Source organism: Dendropsophus ebraccatus, chromosome 1, assembly GCF_027789765.1.
Source record: "Dendropsophus ebraccatus isolate aDenEbr1 chromosome 1, aDenEbr1.pat, whole genome shotgun sequence".
Taxonomy (NCBI): domain Eukaryota; kingdom Metazoa; phylum Chordata; class Amphibia; order Anura; family Hylidae; genus Dendropsophus; species Dendropsophus ebraccatus.
The window spans coordinates 4,686,841-4,712,498 of NC_091454.1; the positions used below are offsets into that span (position 1 = coordinate 4,686,841).

Consider the following 25,658-nt stretch of genomic DNA (forward strand, 5'->3'; position numbering starts at 1 on the left):
GATATATCAGTGCTGGAGCGTTATAAGAGGAGCGGCTGATATCAGTCACATATGTAATAGGAGGTTATATCAGTGCTGGAGCGTTATAAGAGGAGCGGCTGATATCAGTCACATAGGATGTAATAGGAGGATATATCAGTGCTGGAGCGTTATAAGAGGAGCGGCTGATATCAGTCATATATGATGTAATAGGAGGATATATCAGTACTGGAGCGTTATAAGAGGAGCGGCTGATATCAGTCACATATGATGTAATAGGAGGATATATCAGTGCTGGAGCGTTATAAGAGGAGCGGCTGATATCAGTCACAGCCTGACATGGCTGATACCAGAGAGTAATAGACTGTACTCACCTGATCGTATTCGGAGGCTCCAGGATACAGGGGCCACCCCAGAAACAGCTCGGCTATCACACACCCCAGAGACCACATGTCGATGGCTTCACAGAACGGTAATCCCAATATAATCTCCGGGGCCCTGTGGTGGAGGGAACACAGGAGTTATCTATAGTGTTCTGATGAGTCTGTAATAACCTTGCACTATAACAGAGAGGGGCAGATAAGGGGCAGATACAGTCTCAGTCCTCAGGGACATCAGACCCACACGGGGTTAATTCCCCCCCCCCCTCCTGCAACGTTATAAAAGGAGACCTGAACTGCTCCAATCTTATTACTATGCTCTGCTTCATCTGTCACCGACTAATCAGGAGATCAGTGGCCAACACAACGCCCGTCCAGAGTAGGCCTGTAATATTACACACAGCGCTGATCCAGAACATCCCTGTAATATTACACACAGCCCTGATCCAGAACATCCCTGTAATATTATACACAGCGCTGATCCAGAACATCCCTGTAATATTATACACAGCGCTGATCCAGAACATCCCTGTAATATTATACACAGCGCTGATCCAGAACATCCCTGTAATATTATACACAGCCCTGATCCAGAACATCCCTGTAATATTATACACAGCGCTGATCCAGAACATCCCTGTAATATTACACACAGCCCTGATCCAGAACATCCCTGTAATAATATACACAACACCAGAATATGCCTGTAATATAAATAACACTAATCGAGAACATCCCTTAATAGGATTAATGCTGCTCTAGAATAATAAGAATTGCTGATCCAGAAGATCCCTGTAATATTACACACAGCCCTGATCCAGAAGATCCCGGGCAGTGATAATCCTCTGTGTTATAATATGACTGGCTGGAGCATCAATAATCAGGGGGTACTACAACTCCCATCATGGCGTCCTTCCCCTGGTGTATGAGGGCAGGGTTGTTGCTGTCAGCCGTGTGTAGAGATCTGAGCAGCGCACGTGTACACGGCAGCGAGTGAGGGGACGTAAATCTCCAATCCCTCCGTATAGCAGATGTCTCCGGAGAAGTCGCACCGCAATGCAGGTGTATCGGAGCCCGGCGGCGGCATCCTCCACCATGTAACCAGAGTGCTGCGCCGTGCGTGGCGGGTCGGCAGGTGTGTGAGGTCTATGGAAGGAATAGCAGAGCCGACCTCTCGGTTACATACAGCGGCCATACTCCTAGGGCCCAGAGCAGCCAATCACCTCCTTTCATTAACCCAGGATAGAAAAATAAAAGCTGGAATCTGATTGGCCTTAACAGCCGATTCAAAAATGAAAGCAATCTCCTGATAGGTTGCTATGGAAGAACCTGATATTTTGCCCGGTTACTAAGGCCTCGTCGTCTCCTTACATCAATAGCCGTTTATGTGATAGTGTTATTATAGAGAGAGGTCTGGGAGTGAGGTCTATAAAACCTGCATGCTGATGGGCTCCGTATATATGACAACATAGCGGGGTCTGGGGGGGGGGGGGTCTATGAGACCTGCATGCTGACGGGCTCCGTATAGGATTATATAGAGGTCTGAGGGTGAGGTCTATGATATCTGCATGCTGACGGGCTCCATATATATCATTACATAGCGGGGTCTGGGGGGGGGGGGGGTCTATGATACCTGCATGCTGATGGGCTCCGTATAGGATTATATAGCGGGGTCTGGGCTCCGTATAGGATTATATAGCGGGGTCTGGGGGTGAGGTCTATGATACCTGCATGCTGATGGGCTCCATATATATGACAACATAGCGGGGTCTGGGGGGGGGGGGGGGGGGGGGGGGGGGCGGTCTATGATACCTGCAAGCTGACGGGCTCCATATAGGATTATATAGAGGTCTGAGGGTGAGGTCTATGATACCTGCATGCTGACGGGCTCCATATATATGATTACATAGCGGGGTCTGGGAGTGAGGTCTATAAAACCTGCATGCTGACGGGCTCAGTATAGGATTATATACAGGACCGGGGTCTGGGGGTGAGGTCTATGTACCTGCATGCTGATGGGCTCAGTATAGGATTATATACAGGACCGGGGTCTAGGAGTGAGGTCTATAAAACCTGCATGCTGACGGGCTCCATATATATGACAACATAGCGGGGTCTGGGGGGGTGGGGGTGGGGTCTATGATACCTGCAAGCTGACGGGCTCCATATAGGATTATATAGAGGTCTGAGGGTGAGGTCTATGATACCTGCATGCTGACGGGCTCCATATATATGATTACATAGCGGGGTCTATGATACCTGCATGCTGATGGGCTCCGTATATATATGATTACATAGCGGGGTCTGGGGGGGTGAGGTCTAGGATACCTGCATGCTGACGGGCTCAGTATAGGATTATATACAGGACCGGGGTCTGGGGGTGAGGTCTATGATACCTGCATGCTGATGGGCTCAGTATAGGATTATATACAGGACCGGGGTCTGGGGGTGAGGTCTATGATACCTGCATGCTGATGGGCTCAGTATAGGATTATATACAGGGCCGGGATCTGGGGGTGAGGTCTATGATACCTGCATGCTGATGGGCTCCGTATGTGATTATATACAGGTCCGGGATCTGGGGGTGAGGTCTCTTTTAGGGAGACAGGGAAGGAAGGAGGAGAATCTGCCACCATCCCCCGTCTCCATGCCGCGGGGGGGGGGGGGGGGGGGGGGGGGGGGGGGGGGGGAGCCGCCGCCATCGTCGGCACTGTGTTGCAGAATCTCAGGGAAAAGAATTTCAGCGTTAGCCGACGGTCGTGAGCAGAGAGCACAAACAGCTCTGACAATGAGGAGACAGGAAGGGAGGACGGGAGGGGGAGAGCGCCAGCATGGAGGCTGTGATTAACCTCCTTATCCATCTGCTGAGACACCAGCGCACCAAGGGTTACACATCCCCCCCAAAGACCTGAGTACACAGAGCTTAAAGGGACAGTGTGCTGCTGTATCTAAGCCTGTCATGTGTGATACCGTCTGCTGAGCTGTGTATCTAAGCCCATCATATGTCATATGGTCTGCTGAGCCATGTATACAATCCTATCAAAGGTGATACTGTCTGATCAGCTGTGTATCTAAGCTCATCATTTGTGATGTCTGTTGAGATGTATATCTAAGCCCAGTATCTGATCCTGTCCCCTAAACTGTATCACGTGATGTGGCCTAATGAGCTACTGTATCTAAATCATTCATGTGTGATACTATTGGCTGAATTTTGCATCTAAGTATATCATGTGTGATACACTCAGCTGAGTGGCTGTATCTAAACCCACCATGTGCGATACTGTCTTGCTACCATCTGCAGCGCTGGGTATCTAAGCATATCCTGTATAACATTGTCTGCAGAGCTGCTACACTCCTATATATCTGCTGTATCTAATGTGTGATACACTGTATCTAAAGCCAAGTGTGATACTGACTCCTAAGCACTTGTAGCTAATCCTATCATGGGATACTGTCTGCTAAGTTATCTATTTTTATCATGAGTGATAAGTGGGGTGGGGGGGCCCATGATGTGAGCGCCCCCCAGAGATGAGACACTGAATGGCATCTCCTGGTGACACCACGCTATATATTGTATACATATATACACACGGTATGGTGGTATTATTCAGCATTCTCCTGCTGATTGGCAGTGACACCACCCTATATACTGTATATACACACGGTATGGTGGGATCATCCCGCATTCTCCTGGTGACACCACCCTATATACTGTATATACACACGGTATGGTGGTATTATTCAGCATTCTCCCGGTGACACCACCCTATATACTGTATATACACACGGTATGGTGGTATTATTCAGCATTCTCCCGGTGACACCACCCTATATACTGTATATACACACGGTATGGTGGTATTATTCAGCATTCTCCCGGTGACACCACCCTATATACTGTATATACACACGGTATGGTGGTATTATTCAGCATTCTCCCGGTGACACCACCCTATATACTTTATATACACACGGTATGGTGGGATCATCCCGCATTCTCCTGGTGACACCACCCTATATACTGTATATACACACGGTATGGTGGTATTATTCAGCATTCTCCCGGTGACACCACCCTATATACTGTATATACACACGGTATGGTGGTATTATTCAGCATTCTCCTGGTGACACCACCCTATATACTGTATATACACACGGTATGGTGGTATTATTCAGCATTCTCCCGGTGACACCACCCTATATACTGTATATACACACGGTATGGTGGTATCATTCAGCATTCTCCCGGTGACACCACCCTATATACTGTATATACACACGGTATGGTGGTATTATTCAGCATTCTCCCGGTGACACCACCCTATATACTGTATATACACACGGTATGGTGGGATCATCCCGCATTCTCCTGGTGACACCACCCTATATACTGTATATACACACGGTATGGTGGGATCATCCTGCATTCTCCTGGTGACACCACCCTATATACTGTATATACACACGGTATGGTGGTATCATCCCGCATTCTCCTGGTGACACCACCCTATATACTGTATATACACACGGTATGGTGGTATTATTCAGCATTCTCCCGGTGACACCACCCTATATACTGTATATACACACGGTATGGTGGTATTATTCAGCATTCTCCCGGTGACACCACCCTATATACTGTATATACACACGGTATGGTGGTATTATTCAGCATTCTCCCGGTGACACCACCCTATATACTGTATATACACACGGTATGGTGGTATTATTCAGCATTCTCCCGGTGACACCACCCTATATACTGTATATACACACGGTATGGTGGTATTATTCAGCATTCTCCCGGTGACACCACCCTATATACTGTATATACACACGGTATGGTGGTATTATTCAGCATTCTCCCGGTGACACCACCCTATATACTGTATATACACACGGTATGGTGGGATCATCCCGCATTCTCCTGGTGACACCACCCTATATACTGTATATACACACGGTATGGTGGTATTATTCAGCATTCTCCCGGTGACACCACCCTATATACTGTATATACACACGGTATGGTGGTATTATTCAGCATTCTCCCGGTGACACCACCCTATATACTGTATATACACACGGTATGGTGGTATTATTCAGCATTCTCCCGGTGACACCACCCTATATACTGTATATACACACGGTATGGTGGGATCATCCCGCATTCTCCTGGTGACACCACCCTATATACTGTATATACACACGGTATGGTGGTATAATCCCGCATTCTCCTGTGACACCACCCTATATACTGTATATACACACGGTATGGTGGTATTATTCAGCATTCTCCCGGTGACACCACCCTATATACTGTATATACACACGGTATGGTGGTATTATTCAGCATTCTCCCGGTGACACCACCCTATATACTGTATATACACACGGTATGGTGGTATTATTCAGCATTCTCCCGGTGACACCACCCTATATACTGTATATACACACGGTATGGTGGGATCATCCCGCATTCTCCCGGTGACACCACCCTATATACTGTATATACACACGGTATGGTGGGATCATCCCGCATTCTCCTGGTGACACCACCCTATATACTGTATATACACACGGTATGGTGGTATAATCCCGCATTCTCCTGGTGACACCACCCTATATACTGTATATACACACGGTATGGTGGTATTATTCAGCATTCTCCCGGTGACACCACCCTATATACTGTATATACACACGGTATGGTGGGATCATCCCGCATTCTCCCGGTGACACCACCCTATATACTGTATATACACACGGTATGGTGGTATTATTCAGCATTCTCCCGGTGACACCACCCTATATACTGTATATACACACGGTATGGTGGGATCATCTCGCATTCTCCTGGTGACACCACCCTATATACTGTATATACACACGGTATGGTGGGATCATCCTGCATTCTCCCGGTGACACCACCCTATATACTGTATATACACACGGTATGGTGGGATCATCCCGCATTCTCCTGGTGACACCACCCTATATACTGTATATACACACGGTATGGTGGTATAATCCCGCATTCTCCTGGTGACACCACCCTATATACTGTATATACACACGGTATGGTGGTATTATTCAGCATTCTCCTGGTGACACCACCCTATATACTGTATATACACACGGTATGGTGGTATTATTCAGCATTCTCCCGGTGACACCACCCTATATACTGTATATACACACGGTATGGTGGGATCATCCCGCATTCTCCTGGTGACACCACCCTATATACTGTATATACACACGGTATGGTGGTATAATCCCGCATTCTCCTGGTGACACCACCCTATATACTGTATATACACACGGTATGGTGGTATTATTCAGCATTCTCCCGGTGACACCACCCTATATACTGTATATACACACGGTATGGTGGGATCATCCCGCATTCTCCTGATTACAGTCTATTTTTACCAATAACGCACCTAGGAGGATTAGCATTGACATTAATGCAATCAGAGATCCAGCAGATTATGAGACACGAGGGACGGCGCCGATCCCAGCAGGTGACTTTCTTAAAGGGGACTTCCACCTGATTTCTCGTCTTGTAGCTTCCATTGCTGTGAGGTCACACAGCACCTGACCCCCCCCCCCCCCAGTACTGCTGCAAAACTCACACAAAGCCCTGACAGACGAAGGCTGCATCTCTCCGCTGAGGATAAAATCCCCCTTTAAGGCGAGATCAGAAAGTTCAGGTTTTTTGTTTTTTAAAAGTATTGATTCTTTTTCTAATTTCCCATTTTACTACTACTAATTTTTTTTTTTTTTTTTTAATAATTTTAAAATCTTGCAGTTTTCATTTTTGCCACTAGGTCTACAATCTGAGCAGAGACTTCCTGTTCTGCCTGTGATGGAGGAGGAGTTTGCCATAAAGTGACCTGCACAGCATTACAGTGTCAGGTGACACCAGTATACTACAATAGCAACTCCTTGTGGACTGACCTCTCCAAAGGTCAAAGAGCGCGCTCAGTTATGTTTAACAATCATCTCAAGGGGACAAAGTCTGTCTATAGCCGTCTATGTCCATGAGGCTTGCCGTAAGGCATATCACTAAATGCTGTTATAACGGAGACAGGTCCTGTCTATTGCCGTCTATGTCCATGAGGCCTGCCGTAAGGCATATCACTAAATGCTGTTATAACAGAGACAGGTCCTGTCTATTGTCATTTATGTCCATGAGGCTTGCCATAAGGCATATCACTAAATGCTGTTATAACAGAGACAGGTCCTCTCTATTGTCATTTATGTCCATGAGGCTTGCCATAAGGCATATCACTAAATGCTGTTATAACGGAGACAGGTCCTGTCTATTGCAGTCTATGTCCATGAGGCTTGCCGTAAGGCATATCACTAAATGCTGTTATAACAGAGACAGGTCCTCTCTATTGTCATTTATGTCCATGAGGCTTGCTATAACTAAATGAGACAGGTCCAGTCTATTGCTGTCTATATCTGTTTTAACAGCATTTAGTGATATGGCTTACGGCAAGCCTTGCAGACATAAATGACAAAAGGACCTGTCTCCTTTTTAGCACCATGTTGCCTGCTTTACGGCAAGCCTCATGGACATAGACAGCAATAGAATAGACCTCTCTCCATGAGGCTTGCCGTGAAGCAGGTTACTAAATGCTGTCAAAGCAGATATGAATCCTATTCATTGTTGTTTATATCCATGAGGCTTGCTGTAAAGCAGGTTATTAAATGCTGTTAAAAAAGGGACAGCTCCTGTCCACTGTGATCTATGCACATAAGGCCTGGCGTAAAGCAGGTCACCAAAAGCTGTTAAAAAGCCAGGTCCTATTTATTGCTGTCTATGTCCATGAGTCTTGCTGCAAAGCATGCCACTAAATACTTTTAAAAACAACTCATGCAAGATGGCCGTCCCCCCAAAAAATGGCAAATTACAGTCCGAAAACAGAAACAGATTAGGGGGGAACGAACAAGTTTCAGTATCTGGATGTAAATCGGTAATCTAGGCGATATATCCCTAATACAGCAGGTATCACATGACCAGCACTCACCTGTAATATCTGGACTGCAGGTAGGTGGAACACACGGCCTTCGAGACGTGGCTAGCAGATCCAAAGTCGATGACCTTGACCCGGTACGGCTGCCTGGAGGGGTCAACCAGCATGATGTTCTCGGGTTTGAGGTCGGCGTGGATGAGGCCGAGGCTCTTGAGCTTCATGAGCGCGGTGCCCACCTGCTGCAGCACCGGCCGGATGTACTTGAGGGGCAGCGGGCTGAACTTGTTCTGCTTCAGGAAGTCGTAGAGGTTTTGCTCCAGCATCTCGAAGACCAGGCAGGTGTGGTTCTTGTGCTGGAAACACTCGTAGGCCCGGACAAAGTTGTAGTCGTCGGCGCTCTCGGTGCTCAGCCGCGCCAGGATGCTGACCTCGATCTGCCCCTGCCGGGCGTAGGACGGGTGGTTCTTCAGGATCTTGATGGCCACTATCTCATTGGTGCCCCTTTTCCAGCACTTGACCACTTGCCCGAAGGTGCCGCGGCCCAGGAACTCCAGCACTTCGTAGGTGTTGGTCATGGAGCAGAGGACCTCGTGTTGCACCAGCTGGTAGTCGCCTTCGCTGTTGGAGCCGCTGTTCTTGGAGGTGGCGGTGGAGGTGGTGGCAGCCGTGGCCCCGCTGGCATTGTTCTGGGTCATGGGAAGATGCTCGTCTACGATCTGCACGCTGCCGTTGTCCAGCTCCTCGCACTTCCTCTTCAAGCCGCACTTCTGGTACGTGTCCAGAAGGCTGACCGTACTGCGCCGCATCAGGTTGGTCTGAGGGCCGCCGAGCGTCTGACCGCTCGCCGGTGCCGCCGAAGAGCCGCTACTGGAAGAAGAGGTCACCACAATGTGACTGCCGGTACCGGTGGGGAAGATGACCGTCTGCTCGTAAGGCGCCTGCAGGAGGGAGGTGTGGGAGAGCACCGGCTGCCCGGACGCGGAGCTGCTCTTGCCTGGGTTGTAGACCTTGCTGTGGCAGCCGTATCCGGTCATATCCCAGCTGGGGCTCACTTCCAACTTTGGCTTCTTCTTCACACTACAGAAGGAGGACAACGGGAGGCCGTGGGAGGAGAACGTGTACAAGGAAGAGGCCATACCTGCAAAGGAACCAACAAGACAGATGAGTGCCGGAACGGGCAAATCACCGGAAACCATCCTGACTATGACATCACCAGGAGGGGGCCCCATGATATCACATACATACAGGAGGGGGGTGCCATGATATCACATACATACAGGAGGGGGGTGCCATGATATCACATACATACAGGAGGGGGCGCCATGATATTACATACATACAGGAGGGGGCGCCATGATATTACATACATACAGGAGGGGGCGCCATGATATTACATACATACAGGAGGGAGCGCCATGATATTACATACATACAGGAGGGGGTGCCATGATATCACATACATACAGGAGGGGGCGCCATGATATCACATACATACAGGAGGGGGTGCCATACACAGGAGAATGGTATCACATATATACAGGAGGGGGCGCCATACACAGGAGAATGGTATCACATACACACAGGAGGGGGCGCCATGATATCACATATATACAGGAGGGGGCGCCATGATATCACATACATACAGGAGGGGGTGCCATACACAGGAGAATGGTATCACATACACAGGAGGGGGCGCCATGATATCACATACACACAGGAGGGGGCGCCATACACAGAATGGTATCACACACACACACAGGAAGGAGGGGGGGGGGTGGAGGTCGGGATGACCCCCTTGGGTGAGGCACTGGGTTGTTTACAGGGTGGATTCTGCCCTCTGCAGCTTCATTGTTTGAGAACAAAAGCTCCAGAGCCACAAAGCCGATATTTATATCACAGCGCGGCCAGAACGTGCGGATAGCCTCCACCTCCTCCGGGGACCGAGGAAACCTAACCCCCTCATCTATATACTGCCCCCCCGGGACCGAGGAAACCTAACCCCCTCATCTATATACTGCCCCCCCGGGACCGAGGAAACATAACCCCCTCATCTATATACTGCCCCCCCGGGACCGAGGAAACCTAACCCCCTCATCTATATACTGCCCCCCCGGGACCGAGGAAACATAACCCCCTCATCTATATACTGCCCCCAGGGGACCAAGGAAACCTAACCCCCTCATCTATATACTGCCCCCCCCCCCGGGACCGAGGAAACATAACCCCCTCATCTATATACTGCCCCCCGGGACCGAGGAAACATAACCCCCTCATCTATACACTGCCCCCTGTGATGGAGGACATATGTTCTTCTACGTTGTGGTTACTGTACATCTATAGAATAATGATTCTTTCTATAGCGCCCCCATACTGTGTGGCGCTGTACTGTGGCTCAGTCCCTATTAGGACCTCTCTGTCTGTCGGGGACATGGGAGACGCTGATGTCATGGTGACAGCTGTGAGGGGCGCCCCCTGTGTCCTCCAGATGGCGCTGTCAGCTGCAGTGATTACCGGCAGGCGGAGCGGATGATGTCATTGTGATGTCATATGACTCAGCTGGTGACTCACCAAACCGCAAGACCTCTCTGGCCATTAACCCTTCCTGTGCCACACACAGAATATACAGAGAACCGCGTCCGGCCGCTGCGGAACCTCCTGGCTGGCATAGGAAACCTGTACTGCAATAGCCGACAGCACCTGCCCATAGCGGGCGACACCTGCCTCATGGTAGCTAATCCCTGTGATACATACAGATCCAATGATCCCACAGAGAACACCCGCACATTGTTACTAGTCACCTCGGGGATTCACTGAAAGCCGACACCGGTCATGAACCAGGAAGCTCAGGATGAACAAAGCTCCAGTGAGGCCTAGGCAGCCGACCCCCTCCCCACGCCAATGCGGTCGATCCCCCCCCCCCACGCCAACGCGGCCGATCCCCGCCACACGCCAACGCGGCCGATCCCCCCCCGCCAACGCGGCCGATCCCCCCCCCACACCAACGCGGCCAATTACCCCCCCCCCCCCCGCCAACGCAGCCAATCCCCCCCCCGCCAACGCAGCCAATCCCCCCCCCGCCAACGCAGCCAATCCCCCCCCACGCCAACGCAGCCAATCCCCCCCCACGCCAACGCAGCCAATCCCACACACACGCCAACGATTCCCCCCCCCCACACACACGCCAACGCAGCCGATCCCCCCCCCACGCAGCCGATCCTCCCCCCACGCCAACGCAGCCGATCCCCGCCACACAGCAACACGGCCAGGGGAGCACACAGAGTGAATAGGGGAGAAAGACGGCCAATCCTCGCCACACGCCAAAGCGGCCGATCCCCGCCACACGCCAATGCGGCCCCATCCCCCCCCACGCCAACGCGGCCGATCCCCGCCACACGCCAAAGCGGCCAATCCCCGCCACACGCCAAAGCGGCCAATCCCCGCCACACGCCAAAGCGGCCAATCCCCGCCACACGCCAAAGCGGCCAATCCCCGCCACACGCCAAAGCGGCCAATCCCCGCCACACGTCAAAGCGGCCAATCCCCGCCACACGCCAAAGCGGCCAATCCCCGCCACACGTCAAAGCGGCCAATCCCCGCCACACGCCAAAGCGGCCAATCCCCGCCACACGCCAAAGCGGCCAATCCCCCCACACGCCAACGCGGCCAATCCCCCCACACGCCAACGCGGCCAATCCCCGCCACACGCCAAAGCGGCCAATCTCTGCCACACGCCAAAGCGGCCAATCCCCGCCACACGCCAAAGCGGCCCATCCCCATCACACGCCAAAGCGGCCCATCCCCGCCACACGCCAACGCGGAGAGATGGCAGCCTGTGACAGCAGCAATGTTATACTGTAATAACGCTATCATTTGTCATGTCAGCGCTCTCTTTTCCCTGCAGAATTCTGCGCTCTCATTCCCAGCGTCTCCTCCATCATGGAAGTCGCTGCTTTATATCCTGTACATATCCTGGAAAGAAAGTACCGGAAGACGGGAGACTCCGGGCCATCTCCCCAGGATGGTGCCACAGTGTTATGTGTCATCAGGAAACCCGACTCCATCCTGGGGGTCAGCAGGTGACGGGGCCACAAGGGCCACAGCCCCCCAGGGGGCCGCCAGGAGGGACTACAAGTCACAAATCTATACAGTGTACACAGGGTATCTAACCCTACACTAGGGGGGGCCCACCATAGGGACCAATCACAGCGCCACAAAGCATCTTATCACACACGGCCCTCTCAGCCAATCAGCAGAGCTGGAGGAATCACATGATACATCTAACAAACAGGAAGAGCCCTCTAAGAGAAGCACTTGTGATCGGCGGCAGGGGGAGGGGGCACTTACAGGGTGTAATGGCCGCCTTCTGGGCTCACTATTACACAACTTACCCTAAGCCTCTCGCATCACTAAGATAATAAGTGTACACAGCGCTCAGCCCTCCCCGCCACCAGCCGAGCACTGACAGGGCTTCAAGGGTCAGCTCTCTTAAAGGGGCAGAATGCAAATAGTTCAATGATAATACGGCCATTAGGGGGCGCCGGTCTATTTGATACAAGTCTATTGTTCTCTGTTATCAGGATGGAAAGAGGCTATAAGGTTACTGGCCCTTTAAGTTACTGTATCCAGCCAGTGTAGACTCTGTATTGAAGGACTGTCACCCTGTGGCTGTATACCGTGGGTGGGGGAGGTGTTGAGGCAACACAGGGGCTGTAAACATGTATATAACAGGATCCATACTGATGAGCACAGCCCACACTCACTCCTCCCTGTACAGAGCATGCCCACAACTCTCACATAGACGTCAGTGGGTGATGAGCACAGCTCACCTCCTCTCTTTCATACACAGAGCATGCCCACAACACTCTCCCATAGAAGTCATTGAGTGATTACAGCTCAGCTTCTTCCCTTCATACACGCAGCATGCCCACAACACTCTCCCATAGAAGTCATTGAGTGATGATTACGGCTCACCTCCTCTCTTTCATACACAGAGCATGCCCACAGCTCTCTCCCATAGAAGTCAGAGTGATTATTACAGCTCACCTTCTTCCCTTTATACACAGAGTATGCCCACCAAACTCTTCCATAGAAGTCATTGGGTGATGGTAGCAGTTTACTTCTTCCCCCTTTATACTCACTACAGTCTTTCAGAAATGTCAACAGATGATGGGTTAGAGCTCACGTTCTTCTCTTTGCACAGTGATGTCTGCACAGGTTACAGAGCACGCTTACTAAACTCTCCCATAGAAGTCAACAAGTGACAGTTAAAATTCATCCCTTCCTCCTCCTTGCATTGGTCACAGAGCATGATCACTATACTCTCCCATGGAAATCAATGATCTACAGACATCAGCTTTCTATAAGCCATGAGACTGCTGTAAAGCAAGAACTGCTGTTACCAAAGCAGAGCAGCAGCTCAGCAAAGATGGCCGCCCCCCTACAAGACTAATAAAAAGAAGCTACATTATAAATAATCCGATATTAGGTTGCAGTTTATTATACTGCTAGGATTTCACAAGACGTAATAATAATGCAGTTTGTTATACTATTACACCATATTATATATTTCTCTGCATTACTCAACTATATTATATTATATTATACTGCCATAGTAGTGATGTTATATTATATATTTCTCTGCATTATTAAACTATAGTATATTATATTGTATTATACTGCCATAGTAGTGATATTATATTAAATATTTCTCTGCATTATTACGCTATAGTACATTATATCGCTATAGTAGTGATATATTATATATTTCTCTGCATTACGCTATAGTACATTATATTGTATTATACCGCCATAGTAATGATATATTATATATTTCTCTGTATTAATATGCTATAGTATATTATGTTGCTATAGTAGTGATATTGTATATTTCTCTGCATTATTACATTATAGTACATTAAATTTTATCATACCGCCATAGTAGCGATATATTATATATTTCTCTGTATTATGCTATAGTATACTATGTTGCTAAAGTAGTGATATTGTATTACATATTTCTCTGCATTATTACGCTATAGTACATTATATCGACAGTAGTAGTGATAGTAGATTATATATTTCTCTGTATTACGCTATAGTACATTAAATTGCTATATAGTAGTGATAGTATATTATATATTTCTCTGTATTATTACGCTATAGTACATTATATCGCTATAGTAGTAATAGTATATTATATATTTCTCTGTATTATTATGCTATAGTTTATCATATCGCCATAGTAGTGATAGTATATTATATACTTCTCTGTATTATTATGCTATAATATATTAGATTGTAATATACCGCCACAATAGTGATATTATATTATGATATAATGTAATTAGAGGAGCAGGTTGCCTCTGTATACAGCGGCCTCCTCTCTGCGGGGGGCACTCAGGCATGTAATACGGGGTCACCAGCTTTTTTTTTTTTTTTGTTAAGATTTAGGTCACTGGGGATGGGGGTCTCTGAGCCCTCCCAGAATGCAGCAGGGCGCGGCGGCCACCGTCTGCTCTCTGCCATCTTGTCAGACACTGGGAAGAAAAAACCTTCTAGAAAAATTTCACAGTCTAATTGGTTTAATGAAACAAACAGGATAATGAGTTTTATCTGCCGGAGTCTAATAATAGAGGGACGGGGGGGGGGGGGGGGGGACGCAGTGTACACCGGGGGGCGCTCTGCTCACTACACCGCCATCATGGCCGACGCCACCTTATAGGAAGAGACTTCATCTGCTAATGTTATTGTTCTCCTGAAAAATCTGGTTAATACAACGGATGTAATGACTGCTACCGAGACATCGCTCTACAGAGACTGCTGACAGTCTGGTTACTAAGAAGTATATGCCTAGCAACCAGTCAGTTATATGTAGTGACTAGACAATACGGCAGAATGACATGGCGACGGATGTAATGACTGCCACCAAGACATCGCTCTACAGAGACTGCTGACAGTCTGGTTACTAAGAAGTATATGCCTAGCAACCAGTCTGTTATATGAGGCGGTCAGGGTAGTGACTATATGCCTAGCAACCAGTCTGTTATATGAGGCGGTCAGGGTAGTGACTATATGCCTAGCAACCAGTCTGTTATATGAGGCGGTCAGGGTAGTGACTAGACAATACGGCAGGATGAAATGTTGAGGGACGTGATGACTGCCACCAAGACATCGCTCTACAGAGACTGCTGACAGTCTGGTTACTAAGAAGTATATGCCTAGCAACCAGTCTGTTATATGAGGCGGTCAGGGTAGTGACTGGACAATACGGCGGAATGACATGGCGACGGATGTATGACTGCTACCGAGACATCACTCTAGAGACTGCTGTCTGGTTACTAAGAAGTATATGCCTAGCAACCAGTCAGTTATATAAGTAAGGATTAGCAGAATGATGGTAACGTATGTAATGACTGCTACAGAGACTGCTGACAGTCTGGTTACTAAGAAGTATATGCCTAGCAACCAGTCTGTTATATAAGTAAGGATTAGCAGAATGACATGGTAACGTATGTAATGACTGCTACAGAGACTGCTGACAGTCTGGTTACTAAGAAGTATATGCCTAGCAACCAGTCTTTTACACGGGGCGGTCAGGCTGTTCATTCCTAATTAGGTTCACACTGCGTTTTCAGCATCCGTTTAACGGATCCGTTTTTTTTAACGTCCACAAAAATAGGGTCAGCAACGTTTTTTGGTCCGTTTTGGTCCGCCAAAAAAAACGGATCCGTTTTTTTTTATAATGGAAGTCAATGGAAAAACGGATGCACACAAATGAATCCGTTTTTTGCAATCCGTTTTTCATGCGTTTTTTGAAAAAAACGGATGCGTTAAACGGATGCTGAAAACGCAGTGTGAACCTAGCCTAATATGGCAGAATAACACAGACACATGGCTCTACAGAGAAAGCTGAGCTATGACTGACAGTCTGGTAACTAAGACTGTGTCTGTTATATGAGGGGATCCGGCTGTTCACCCCTAGTTGCCAGATGACCGTATCTCAGAGAACATCTGACTATTATGGCAGCCAGATTGGTGACAGATGCAATGACTCCCACAGAAACAGACAGATGAGCTTTATCTGACAGACTGGTTGCTAAGAAACATATGCCTAGCAACCAGTCTGTTATATGTAGTGGTAAGGGACTTCTTCTTTGTTGTCCAGCCAACCAGATCGAAAAAAATATGATCAATATGGCAGCCTGAGATGTGACAGGCATAATGACAGCCACCAGTCGTTACTGCCTTCCCTGCTGTTGGTAAAGCAGAGCTGTATCTGACAGTTTAGTTATTAAAAATTATTTGCCTAGCAACCAGTCTATTGACTAGAGAAACAGATTGAAAAAAAATCTGATGAACATGGCGGCCTCAGATGGTGATGAGCATAATAATTGCTGCTGATATAGAGATAAAAACAGCCATATCTGACAGAAATATTTGCCTAGCAACCAGTATATGAGGCAAACATCTGAGCCATATCGGACAGACTGGTTGCTAGGTAAAATATCTCTAACAACCAGCCTCTAATATGAGCTCATCCATCGAGACCAGTCTGTTATATGAGATGATCCAAATAAGAGTTACCTAGGGGAGGAGCAGTGTCCCAGCAGCACAGAGGATGTCAGGAGAGGAAGGAGGGGGCTGATCTTATAGGAGAGGTCACAGCAGCACAGAGGATGTCAGGAGAGGAGGGAGGGGGCTGATCTTATAGGAGAGGTCACAGCAGCACAGAGGATGTCAGGAGAGGAGGGAGGGGGCTGATCTTATAGGAGAGGTCACAGCAGCACAGAGGATGTCAGGAGAGGAGGGAGGGGGCTGATCTTATAGGAGAGGTCACAGCAGCACAGAGGATGTCAGGAGAGGAGGGAGGGGGCTGATCTTATAGGAGAGGTCACAGCAGCACAGAGGATGTCAGGAGAGGAAGGAGGGGGCTGATCTTATAGGAGAGGTCACAGCAGCACAGAGGATGTCAGGAGAGGAGGGGGCTGATCTTATAGGAGAGGTCACAGCAGCACAGAGGATGTCAGGAGAGGAGGGGGCTGATCTTATAGGAGAGGCCACAGCAGCACAAAGGATGTCAGGAGAGGAGGGGGCTGATCTTATAGGAGAGGTCACAGCAGCACAGAGGATGTCAGGAGAGGAGGGGGCTGATCTAATAGGGGAGGTCACAGCAGCACAGAGGATGTCAGGAGAGGAGGGGGCTGATACTATAGGAGAGGTCACAGCAGCACAGAGGATGTCAGGATAGAAGGGTGCTGATCTTATAGGGGAGGTCACAGCAGCACAGAGGATGTCAGGGGAGGAGTGTGCTGATCCTATAGGGGAGGTCACAGCAGCACAGAGGATGTCAGGATAGAAGGGTGCTGATACTATAGGAGAGGACACAGCAGCACAGAGGATGTCAGGAGAGGAGGGGGCTCATCTTATAGGAGAGGTCACAGCAGCACAGAGGATGTCAGGATAGCAGCACAGAGGATGTCAGGATAGAAGGGTGCTGATACTATAGGAGAGGACACAGCAGCACAGAGGATGTCAAGAGAGGAGGGGGCTGATCTTATAGGGGAGGTCACAGCAGCACAGAGAATGTCAGGGAAGGAGTGTGCTGATCCTATAGGAGAGGACACAGCAGCACAGAGGATGTCAGGAGAGGAGGGGGCTGATCCTATAGGGGAGGTCACAGGGTCCCAGCAGCACCGAGGATGTCAGGAGAGGAGTGTGCTGATCCTATAGGAGAGGACACAGCAGCACAGAGGATGTCAGGAGAGGAGGGGGCTGATCCTATAGGAGAGGACACAGCAGCACAGAGGATGTCAGGAGAGGAGGGGGCTGATCTTATAGGAGAGGTCACAGCAGCACAGAGGATGTCAGGAGGAGTGTGCTGATCCTATAAGGGAGGTCACACAGTAGCACAGAGGATGTCAGGAGAGGAGGGGGCTGATCTTATAGGGGAGGTCACAGCAGCACAGAGGATGTCAGGAGAGGAGGGGGCTGATCTTATAGGGGAGGTCACAGCAGCACAGAGGATGTCAGGAGAGGAGGGGGCTGGTCTTATAGGGGAGGTCACAGCAGCACAGAGGATGTCAGGAGAGGAGGGAGCTGATCTTGTAGGAGAGGTCACAAGGTCCCAGCAGCACAGAGGATGTCAGGAGAAGAGGGTGCTGATCCTATAGGGGAGGTCACACAGCAGCACAGAGGATGTCAGGAGAGGAGGGGGCTGGTCTTATAGGGGAGGTCACAGCAGCACAGAGGATGTCAGGAGAGGAGGGGGCTGGTCTTATAGGGGAGGTCACAGCAGCACAGAGGATGTCAGGAGTGGAGGGGGCTGATCTTATAGGAGAGGTCACAAGGTCCCAGCAGCACAGAGGATGTCAAGAGAGGAGGGTGCTGATCCTATAGGAGAGGACACAGCAGCACAGAGGATGTCAGGAGAGGAGGGGGCTGATCTTATAGGAGAGGACACAGCAGCACAGAGCATGTCAGGAGAGGAGGGGGCTGATCTTATAGGAGAGGTCACAGCAGCACAGAGGATGTCAGGAGAGGAGGGTGCTGATCCTATAGGGGAGGTCACAGCAGCACAGAGGATGTCAGGAGAGGAGGGGGCTGGTCTTATAGGACTGCAGTAGGCCGGGCACGGTCATGTCTGTACACTGCCATTGTTGTCTCACAGCTGCGATCCCACCGATTTGCCTCCATATCCTGTTTATTAGATAACTTAAATTCCCGACATATTTCACTGAACAAATACAAGTGGCGAATCGCCAAATCACCGAGACTGAAGAGCAGAGAAATCCAGACAGGAGGACGGAACGTCCCGGAGCCTGATAACTACATGATGATACAGGCTATATACTGCCCCCTGTGACATCACACCCAGAAATCCAATCGCTACAATGCTTTCATTTTCTAAGCTGGGAGCTGATTGGATGGAGATTTCTCCCAGCATACAGGACAGGAGAAGTGGTACTGTGCACCGTCCATATATACAGGAGAAGTAGTGGTACTGTGCACCGTCCATATATACAGGAGAGGAGAAGAAGTGGTACTGTGCACCGTCCATATATACAGGAGAGGAGAAGAAGTGGTACTGTGCACCGTCCATATATACAGGAGAGGAGAAGAAGTGGTACTGTGCACCGTCCATATATACAGGAGAGGAGAAGAAGTGGTACTGTGCACCGTCCATATATACAGGAGAGGAGAAGAAGTGGTACTGTGCACCGTCCATATATACAGGAGAGGAGAAGTGGTACTGTGCACCGTCCATATATACAGGAGAGGAGAAGAAGTGGTACTGTGCACCGTCCATATATACAGGAGAGGAGAAGAAGTGGTACTGTGCACCATCCATATATAGAGGAGAGGAGAAGTGGTACTGTGCACCGTCCATATATAGAGGAGAGGAGAAGTGGTACTGTGCACCGTCCATATATAGAGGAGAGGAGAAGTGGTACTGTGCACCGTCCATATATACAGGATACAAGAGGCCAGAGCTGTCATTCACCATCCACATCAATGTCCACACTTGGAGCTGACAGGATATAGATAGTGATGTGAATGGTGATCTGCAGTTTCTGCCATGTTGTATATACGGCTTTTATGGACGGTTTTCGCTGTCAGATAGATTTCCCGGCGGTTGCGTCAGATATTGATCGGCTGTTAATGACTTTATTATGACCGTTTATTGGCGCACATAATCAGTATCAATCGATGTTACCCTCCCCATGTATCAGGAAAGGTGTTTGCAGAATTAACCCCTTCAGAGCAGTCGGCAGGTATTATATCACTACGGTAAAGCTTCAGGGTTGTCAGAGGGTCTCTGTTCTCTTCCTGCTCCCCTGCCGGTATGGCTGACATACAGAAATTCTGCAGGATGTCATAGAAAGACACTATTTTCCCTGACTGAAGGCCGCTGGTGAAACATGGCTGGAATCAGAGTTATCTCCTATCCCAGCAATGGTGGTGGTTGTCACCTCTACACCTGCCGTGTATGGCCAACCACTCCAGTCATCCTGGCACTCAGGTACGTGTAATGTCAGGAAGGGGTTAATCCGTAACGCCAGTGCTGAGACGTGCGGCCCCAGTGTTGTCATGGACACCTTGTATCAGAATCAATATCTACACCCTGACTTTACACATGTATATGGGTGGACACTGATGTGCGTCTCCATGACAACAGCTGACAGGAAGCAGAGGCAGTCAGTAGTGCAGCCTCAGGACTCGGCCTCACCCTTATAGATGGACAGAAATAATGTGAGCAGCAGTGGAAGCCGGGTCACTGGGTGGGACGACATCTAAGGGGGCTCTCACTGACACTGTATATATGGGGGGCAGGGTCCCTGGATGGCACTGTATATATGGGGGGCAGGGTCCCTGGATGGCACTGTATATATGGGGGGCAGGGTCCCTGGATGGCACTGTATATATGGGGGGCAGGGTCCCTGGATGGCACTGTATATATGGGGGGCAGGGTTCCTGGATGGCACTGTATATATGGGGGGCAGGGTCCCTGGATGGCACTGTATATATGGGGGGCAGGGTCCCTGGATGGCACTGTATATATGGGGGGCAGGGTCCCTGGATGGCACTGTATATATGGGGGGCAGGGTTCCTGGATGGCACTGTATATATGGGGGGCAGGGTCCCTGGATGGCACTGTATATATGGGGGGCAGGGTCCCTGGATGGCACTGTATATAAGAGGGGGGGGGGGCAGTGTCTCTGATGACACTGTATATGGGGGGGGCAGTGTCCCTGGATGGCACTATATATAGAGGGGGGGCAGTGTCCCTGGATGGCACTATATATAGAGGGGGGGGGGGGGGCAGTGTCCCTGGATGGCACTATATATAGAGGGTGGGGGGGCAGTGTCCCTGGATGGCACTATATATAGAGGGGGGGGCAGTGTCCCTGGATGGCACTATATATAGAGGGTGGGGGGGCAGTGTCCCTGGATGGCACTATATATAGAGGGTGGGGGGGCAGTGTCCCTGGATGGCACTGTATATAAGAGGGGGGGGGGCAGTGTCCCTGGATGGCACTGTATATAAGAGGGGGGGGGGGCAGTGTCCCTGGATGGCACTATATATAGAGGGGGGGGCAGTGTCCCTGGATGGCACTATATATAGAGGGGGGGGGCAGTGTCCCTGGATGACACTATATATAGAGGGTGGGGGGGCAGTGTCCCTGGATGGCACTGTATATAAGAGGGGGGGGGGGGGGCAGTGTCCCTGGATGGCACTATATATAGAGGGGGGGCAGTGTCCCTGGATGGCACTATATATAGAGGGGGGGGGGGGGCAGTGTCCCTGGATGACACTATATATAGAAGGGGGGGGGGGGCAGTGTCCCTGGATGACACTATATATAGAGGGGGGGGGGCAGTGTCCCTGGATGGCACTATATATAGAGGGGGGGGGGCAGTGTCCCTGGATGGCACTATATATAGAGGGGGGGGGGGCAGTGTCCCTGGATGGCACTATATATAGAGGGGGGGGGGGCAGTGTCCCTGGATGGCACTGTATATAGAGGGGGGGGGCAGTGTCCCTGGATCACACTGTATATAGGGGGAGGGGGGGGGGGAGTGTCCCTGGATGGCACTATATATGGGGGGCAGTGTCCCTGGACGGCACTGTATATATGGGGGGCAGTGTCCCTGGATGACACTGTATATAAGGGGGCAGTGTCCCTGGATGGCACTGTATATAAGGGGGCAGTGTCCCTGGATGGCACTGTATATAAGGGGGCAGTGTCCCTGGATGGCACTGTATATAAGGGGGCAGTGTCCCTGGATGGCACTGTATATAAGGGGGCAGTGTCCCTGGATGGCACTGTATATAAGGGGGCAGTGTCCCTGGATGGCACTGTATATAAGGGGGGGGGCAGTGTCCCTGGATGGCACTGTATATAAGGGGGGGGGGCAGTGTCCCTGGATGGCACTGTATATAAGGGGGGGGGGCAGTGTCCCTAGATGGCACTGTATATAAGGGGGGGGGCAGTGTCCCTGGGTGGCACTGTATATAAGGGGGGGGGGGGGCAGTGTCCCTGGGTGACACTGTATATAAGGGGGGGGGGGGCAGTGTATATGGGGATGCTCACCCTGGATGGCAGTGTATATGGGGATGCTCACCCTGGATGACACTGTATATGGGGATGCTCACCCTGGATGGCAGTGTATATGGGGGCGCAGGGGGAGTGTCCCTGGGTGACACTGTATATAAGGGGGGGGGCAGTGTCCCTGGATGGCACTGTATAGGGGGATGCTCACCCTGGATGGCAGTGTATATGGGGATGCTCACCCTGGATGGCAGTGTATATGGGGATGCTCACCCTGGATGGCAGTGTATATGGGGGCGCAGGGGGAGTGTCCCTGGGTGACACTGTATATAAGGGGGGGGGGGGGGCAGTGTCCCTGGATGGCACTGTATAGGAGGATGCTCACCCTGGATGGCACTGTATATGGGGGCGCAGGGGGAGTGTCCCTGGGTGACACTGTATATAAGGGGGGGGGCAGTGTCCCTGGATGGCACTGTATAGGGGGATGCTCACCCTGGATGGCAGTGTATATGGGGATGCTCACCCTGGATGGCAGTGTATATGGGGATGCTCACCCTGGATGGCACTGTATATGGGGATGCTCACCCTGGATGGCACTGTATATGGGGATGCTCACCCTGGATGGCACTGTATATGGGGATGCTCACCCTGGATGGCACTGTATATGGGGATGCTTTTTGTGCCCGCAGGCCTATATGGATGTCTCACAGACTCGGTGACTTCCTGGCCCCAGGAGCTGACACTCTATTATTACCCCCCGATTTGGGTGAAGGTGACCCCGCCCACATCTGTGTACACGGCGCGGCGGGCTGCATTGTGGTGAAATCATCCTAACAGGGATTACTCCATAATCTCAGATCACGTCGGCTTATTGGAGGGGAACAAGGACAGAGGAGTCACCGGGCGAGCGGCTACTGACCTGCAGGGGCGAGGGTGTCACCGGGCGAGCGGCTACTGACCTGCAGGGGCGAGGGAGTCACCGGGCGAGCGGCTACTGACCTGCAGGGGCAAGGGAGTCACCGGGCGAGCGGCTACTGACCTGCAGGGGCGAGGGAGTCACCGGGCGAGCGGCTACTGACCTGCAGGGGCGAGGGAGTCACCGGGCGAGCAGCTACTGAGCTGCAGGGGCAAGGGAGTCACCGGGCGAGCGGCTACTGACCTGCAGGGGCAAGGGAGTCACCGGGCGAGCGGCTACTGACCTGCAGGGGCAAGGGAGTCACCGGACGAGCGGCTACTGACCTGCAGGGGCAAGGGAGTCACCGGGCGAGCGGCTACTGACCTGCAGGGGCAAGGGAGTCACCGGGCGAGCGGCTACTGACCTGCAGGGGCAAGGGAGTCACCGGGCGAGCGGCTACTGACCTGCAGGGGCAAGGGAGTCACCGGGCGAGCGGCTACTGACCTGCAGGGGCAAGGGAGTCACCGGGCGAGCGGCTACTGACCTGCAGGGGCCAGACTGTATACAGGGAGTCACCGGGCGAGGGGCTACTAACCTGCAGGGGCCAGACTGTATACAGGGAGTCACCGGGCGAGGGGCTACTAACCTGCAGGGGCCAGACTGTATACAGGGAGTCACCGGGCGAGCGGCTACTGACCTGCAGGGGCCAGACTGTATACAGGGAGTCACCGGGCGAGCGGCTACTGACCTGCAGGGGCCAGACTGTGTACAGGGAGTCACCGGGCGAGCGGCTACTGACCTGCAGGGGCCAGACTGTATACAGGGAGTCACCGGGCGAGCGGCTACTGACCTGCAGGGGCCAGACTGTATACAGGGAGTCACTGGGCGAGCGGCTACTGACCTGCAGGGGCCAGACTGTGTACAGGGAGTCACCGGGCGAGCGGCTACTGACCTGCAGGGGCCAGACTGTATACAGGGAGTCACCGGGCGAGCGGCTACTGACCTGCAGGGTCACCAGGATCACAATGTACACCCAGCACAACTACTGTACAACTTCCCCCCCAGCACCCAAAGTAATTGCACCCATAGACTATAGCAGTATAACATCAGAAATCAGTGGCGGTATTATATAGGCTGTGTATGGCGGGAGGATGGTATTATATTTAAGTGACTGTCCCACCAGGCCGAGGCTGAAGCACTGGAGGCGGCCGACCCCCCCTTAGTGGGAGGTAACCCCCCGCCCCTCTATGATAGGGTTCCATTGATTCTAATGGAGTCACATCATGGAGGGGCTGGAGTTTCTTCCCACTAAGGGGGGGGGGGGGGGTCGGCCGCCTCCAGTGCTTCAGCCTCGGCCTGGTGGTACAGTCACTTTACAACATATATGTATCTAGCAGTACTAGCTGTGCACTGTATGGCAGTAATGTGGTATCATGGGGACCACATATAGCAGTACTATCTGTGCACTGTATCATGGGGACTATATATATATATAGTAGTACTATCTGTGCATTGTATGGCAGTAAGGTGGTATTATGGGGACTATATATAGCAGTACTATCTGTGCATTGTATGGCAGTAAGGTGGTATTATGGGGACTATATATAGCAGTACTATCTGTGCATTGTATGGCAGTAAGGTGGTATTATGGGGACTATATATAGCAGTACTATCTGTGCACTGTATCATGGGGACCATATATAGCAGTACTAGCTGTGCACTGTATGGCAGTAAGGCGGTATCATGGGGACCACATATAGCAGTACTATCTGTGCACTGTATCATGGGGACTATATATATAGTAGTACTATCTGTGCATTGTATGGCAGTAAGGTGGTATTATGGGGACTATATATAGCATTACTATCTGTGCACTGTATCATGGGGATCATATATAGCAGTACTATCTGTGCACTGTATGGCAGTAAGGTGGTATTATGGGGACTATATATAGCAGTACTATCTGTGCACTGTATCATGGGGGATCATATATAGCAGTACTATCTGTGCACTGTAAGGCAGTAAGGTGGTTTTGTGTGGACTGTATATAACTAATATGTTGGCAGTGGGTGGTATATATAACAATATAAACTTGGCCTTCTATGGGGAATTCTGTCAGCTATACATGGCAGTATTATCTTGGCATTAGGTGATGATATTACATAGGCTGTATAAGTAGTATTGTTAGCTGTATATGGCAGTATTATTTTATTATATGACGGGTGATATTATAAGGGCTGTATATAGCAGTATTAACTTGGTGCTATGTGCGGTATTATGTAGGCATAATATAGCAGTATCATCTTAGCACTATCTGGCAGTCAGATAGCATTATGCCGGCTGTATATAGCAGTATTATCGC

At 50.5% G+C, this 25,658-nt stretch overlaps 2 protein-coding genes across 4 annotated transcripts in view; one reads left to right on the forward strand and one right to left on the reverse strand.

The window, feature by feature from the left end:
- The window catches only part of HIPK2 (homeodomain interacting protein kinase 2), a 39,916-nt gene that overhangs the window by 11,627 nt on the left and 2,631 nt on the right, over window positions 1-25,658 (reverse strand). For all 3 annotated transcript variants that reach the window (XM_069964130.1, XM_069964143.1, XM_069964135.1), the window contains exons 2-3: window positions 8,405-9,488; window positions 354-477 (exon numbers count right to left, since the gene is read on the reverse strand). In XM_069964130.1, coding sequence (XP_069820231.1) covers window positions 354-477; window positions 8,405-9,486 — 1,206 coding nt within the window. In that variant the 5' untranslated portion in view covers window positions 9,487-9,488. The remainder of the gene's footprint in view (window positions 1-353; window positions 478-8,404; window positions 9,489-25,658) is intronic.
- The window catches only part of TBXAS1 (thromboxane A synthase 1), a 47,243-nt gene continuing 42,111 nt past the window's right edge, over window positions 20,527-25,658 (forward strand). Inside the window, exon 1 of the mRNA XM_069964164.1 lies at window positions 20,527-20,599. The gene's annotated coding sequence lies outside the window, so the exon portion shown is untranslated. The remainder of the gene's footprint in view (window positions 20,600-25,658) is intronic.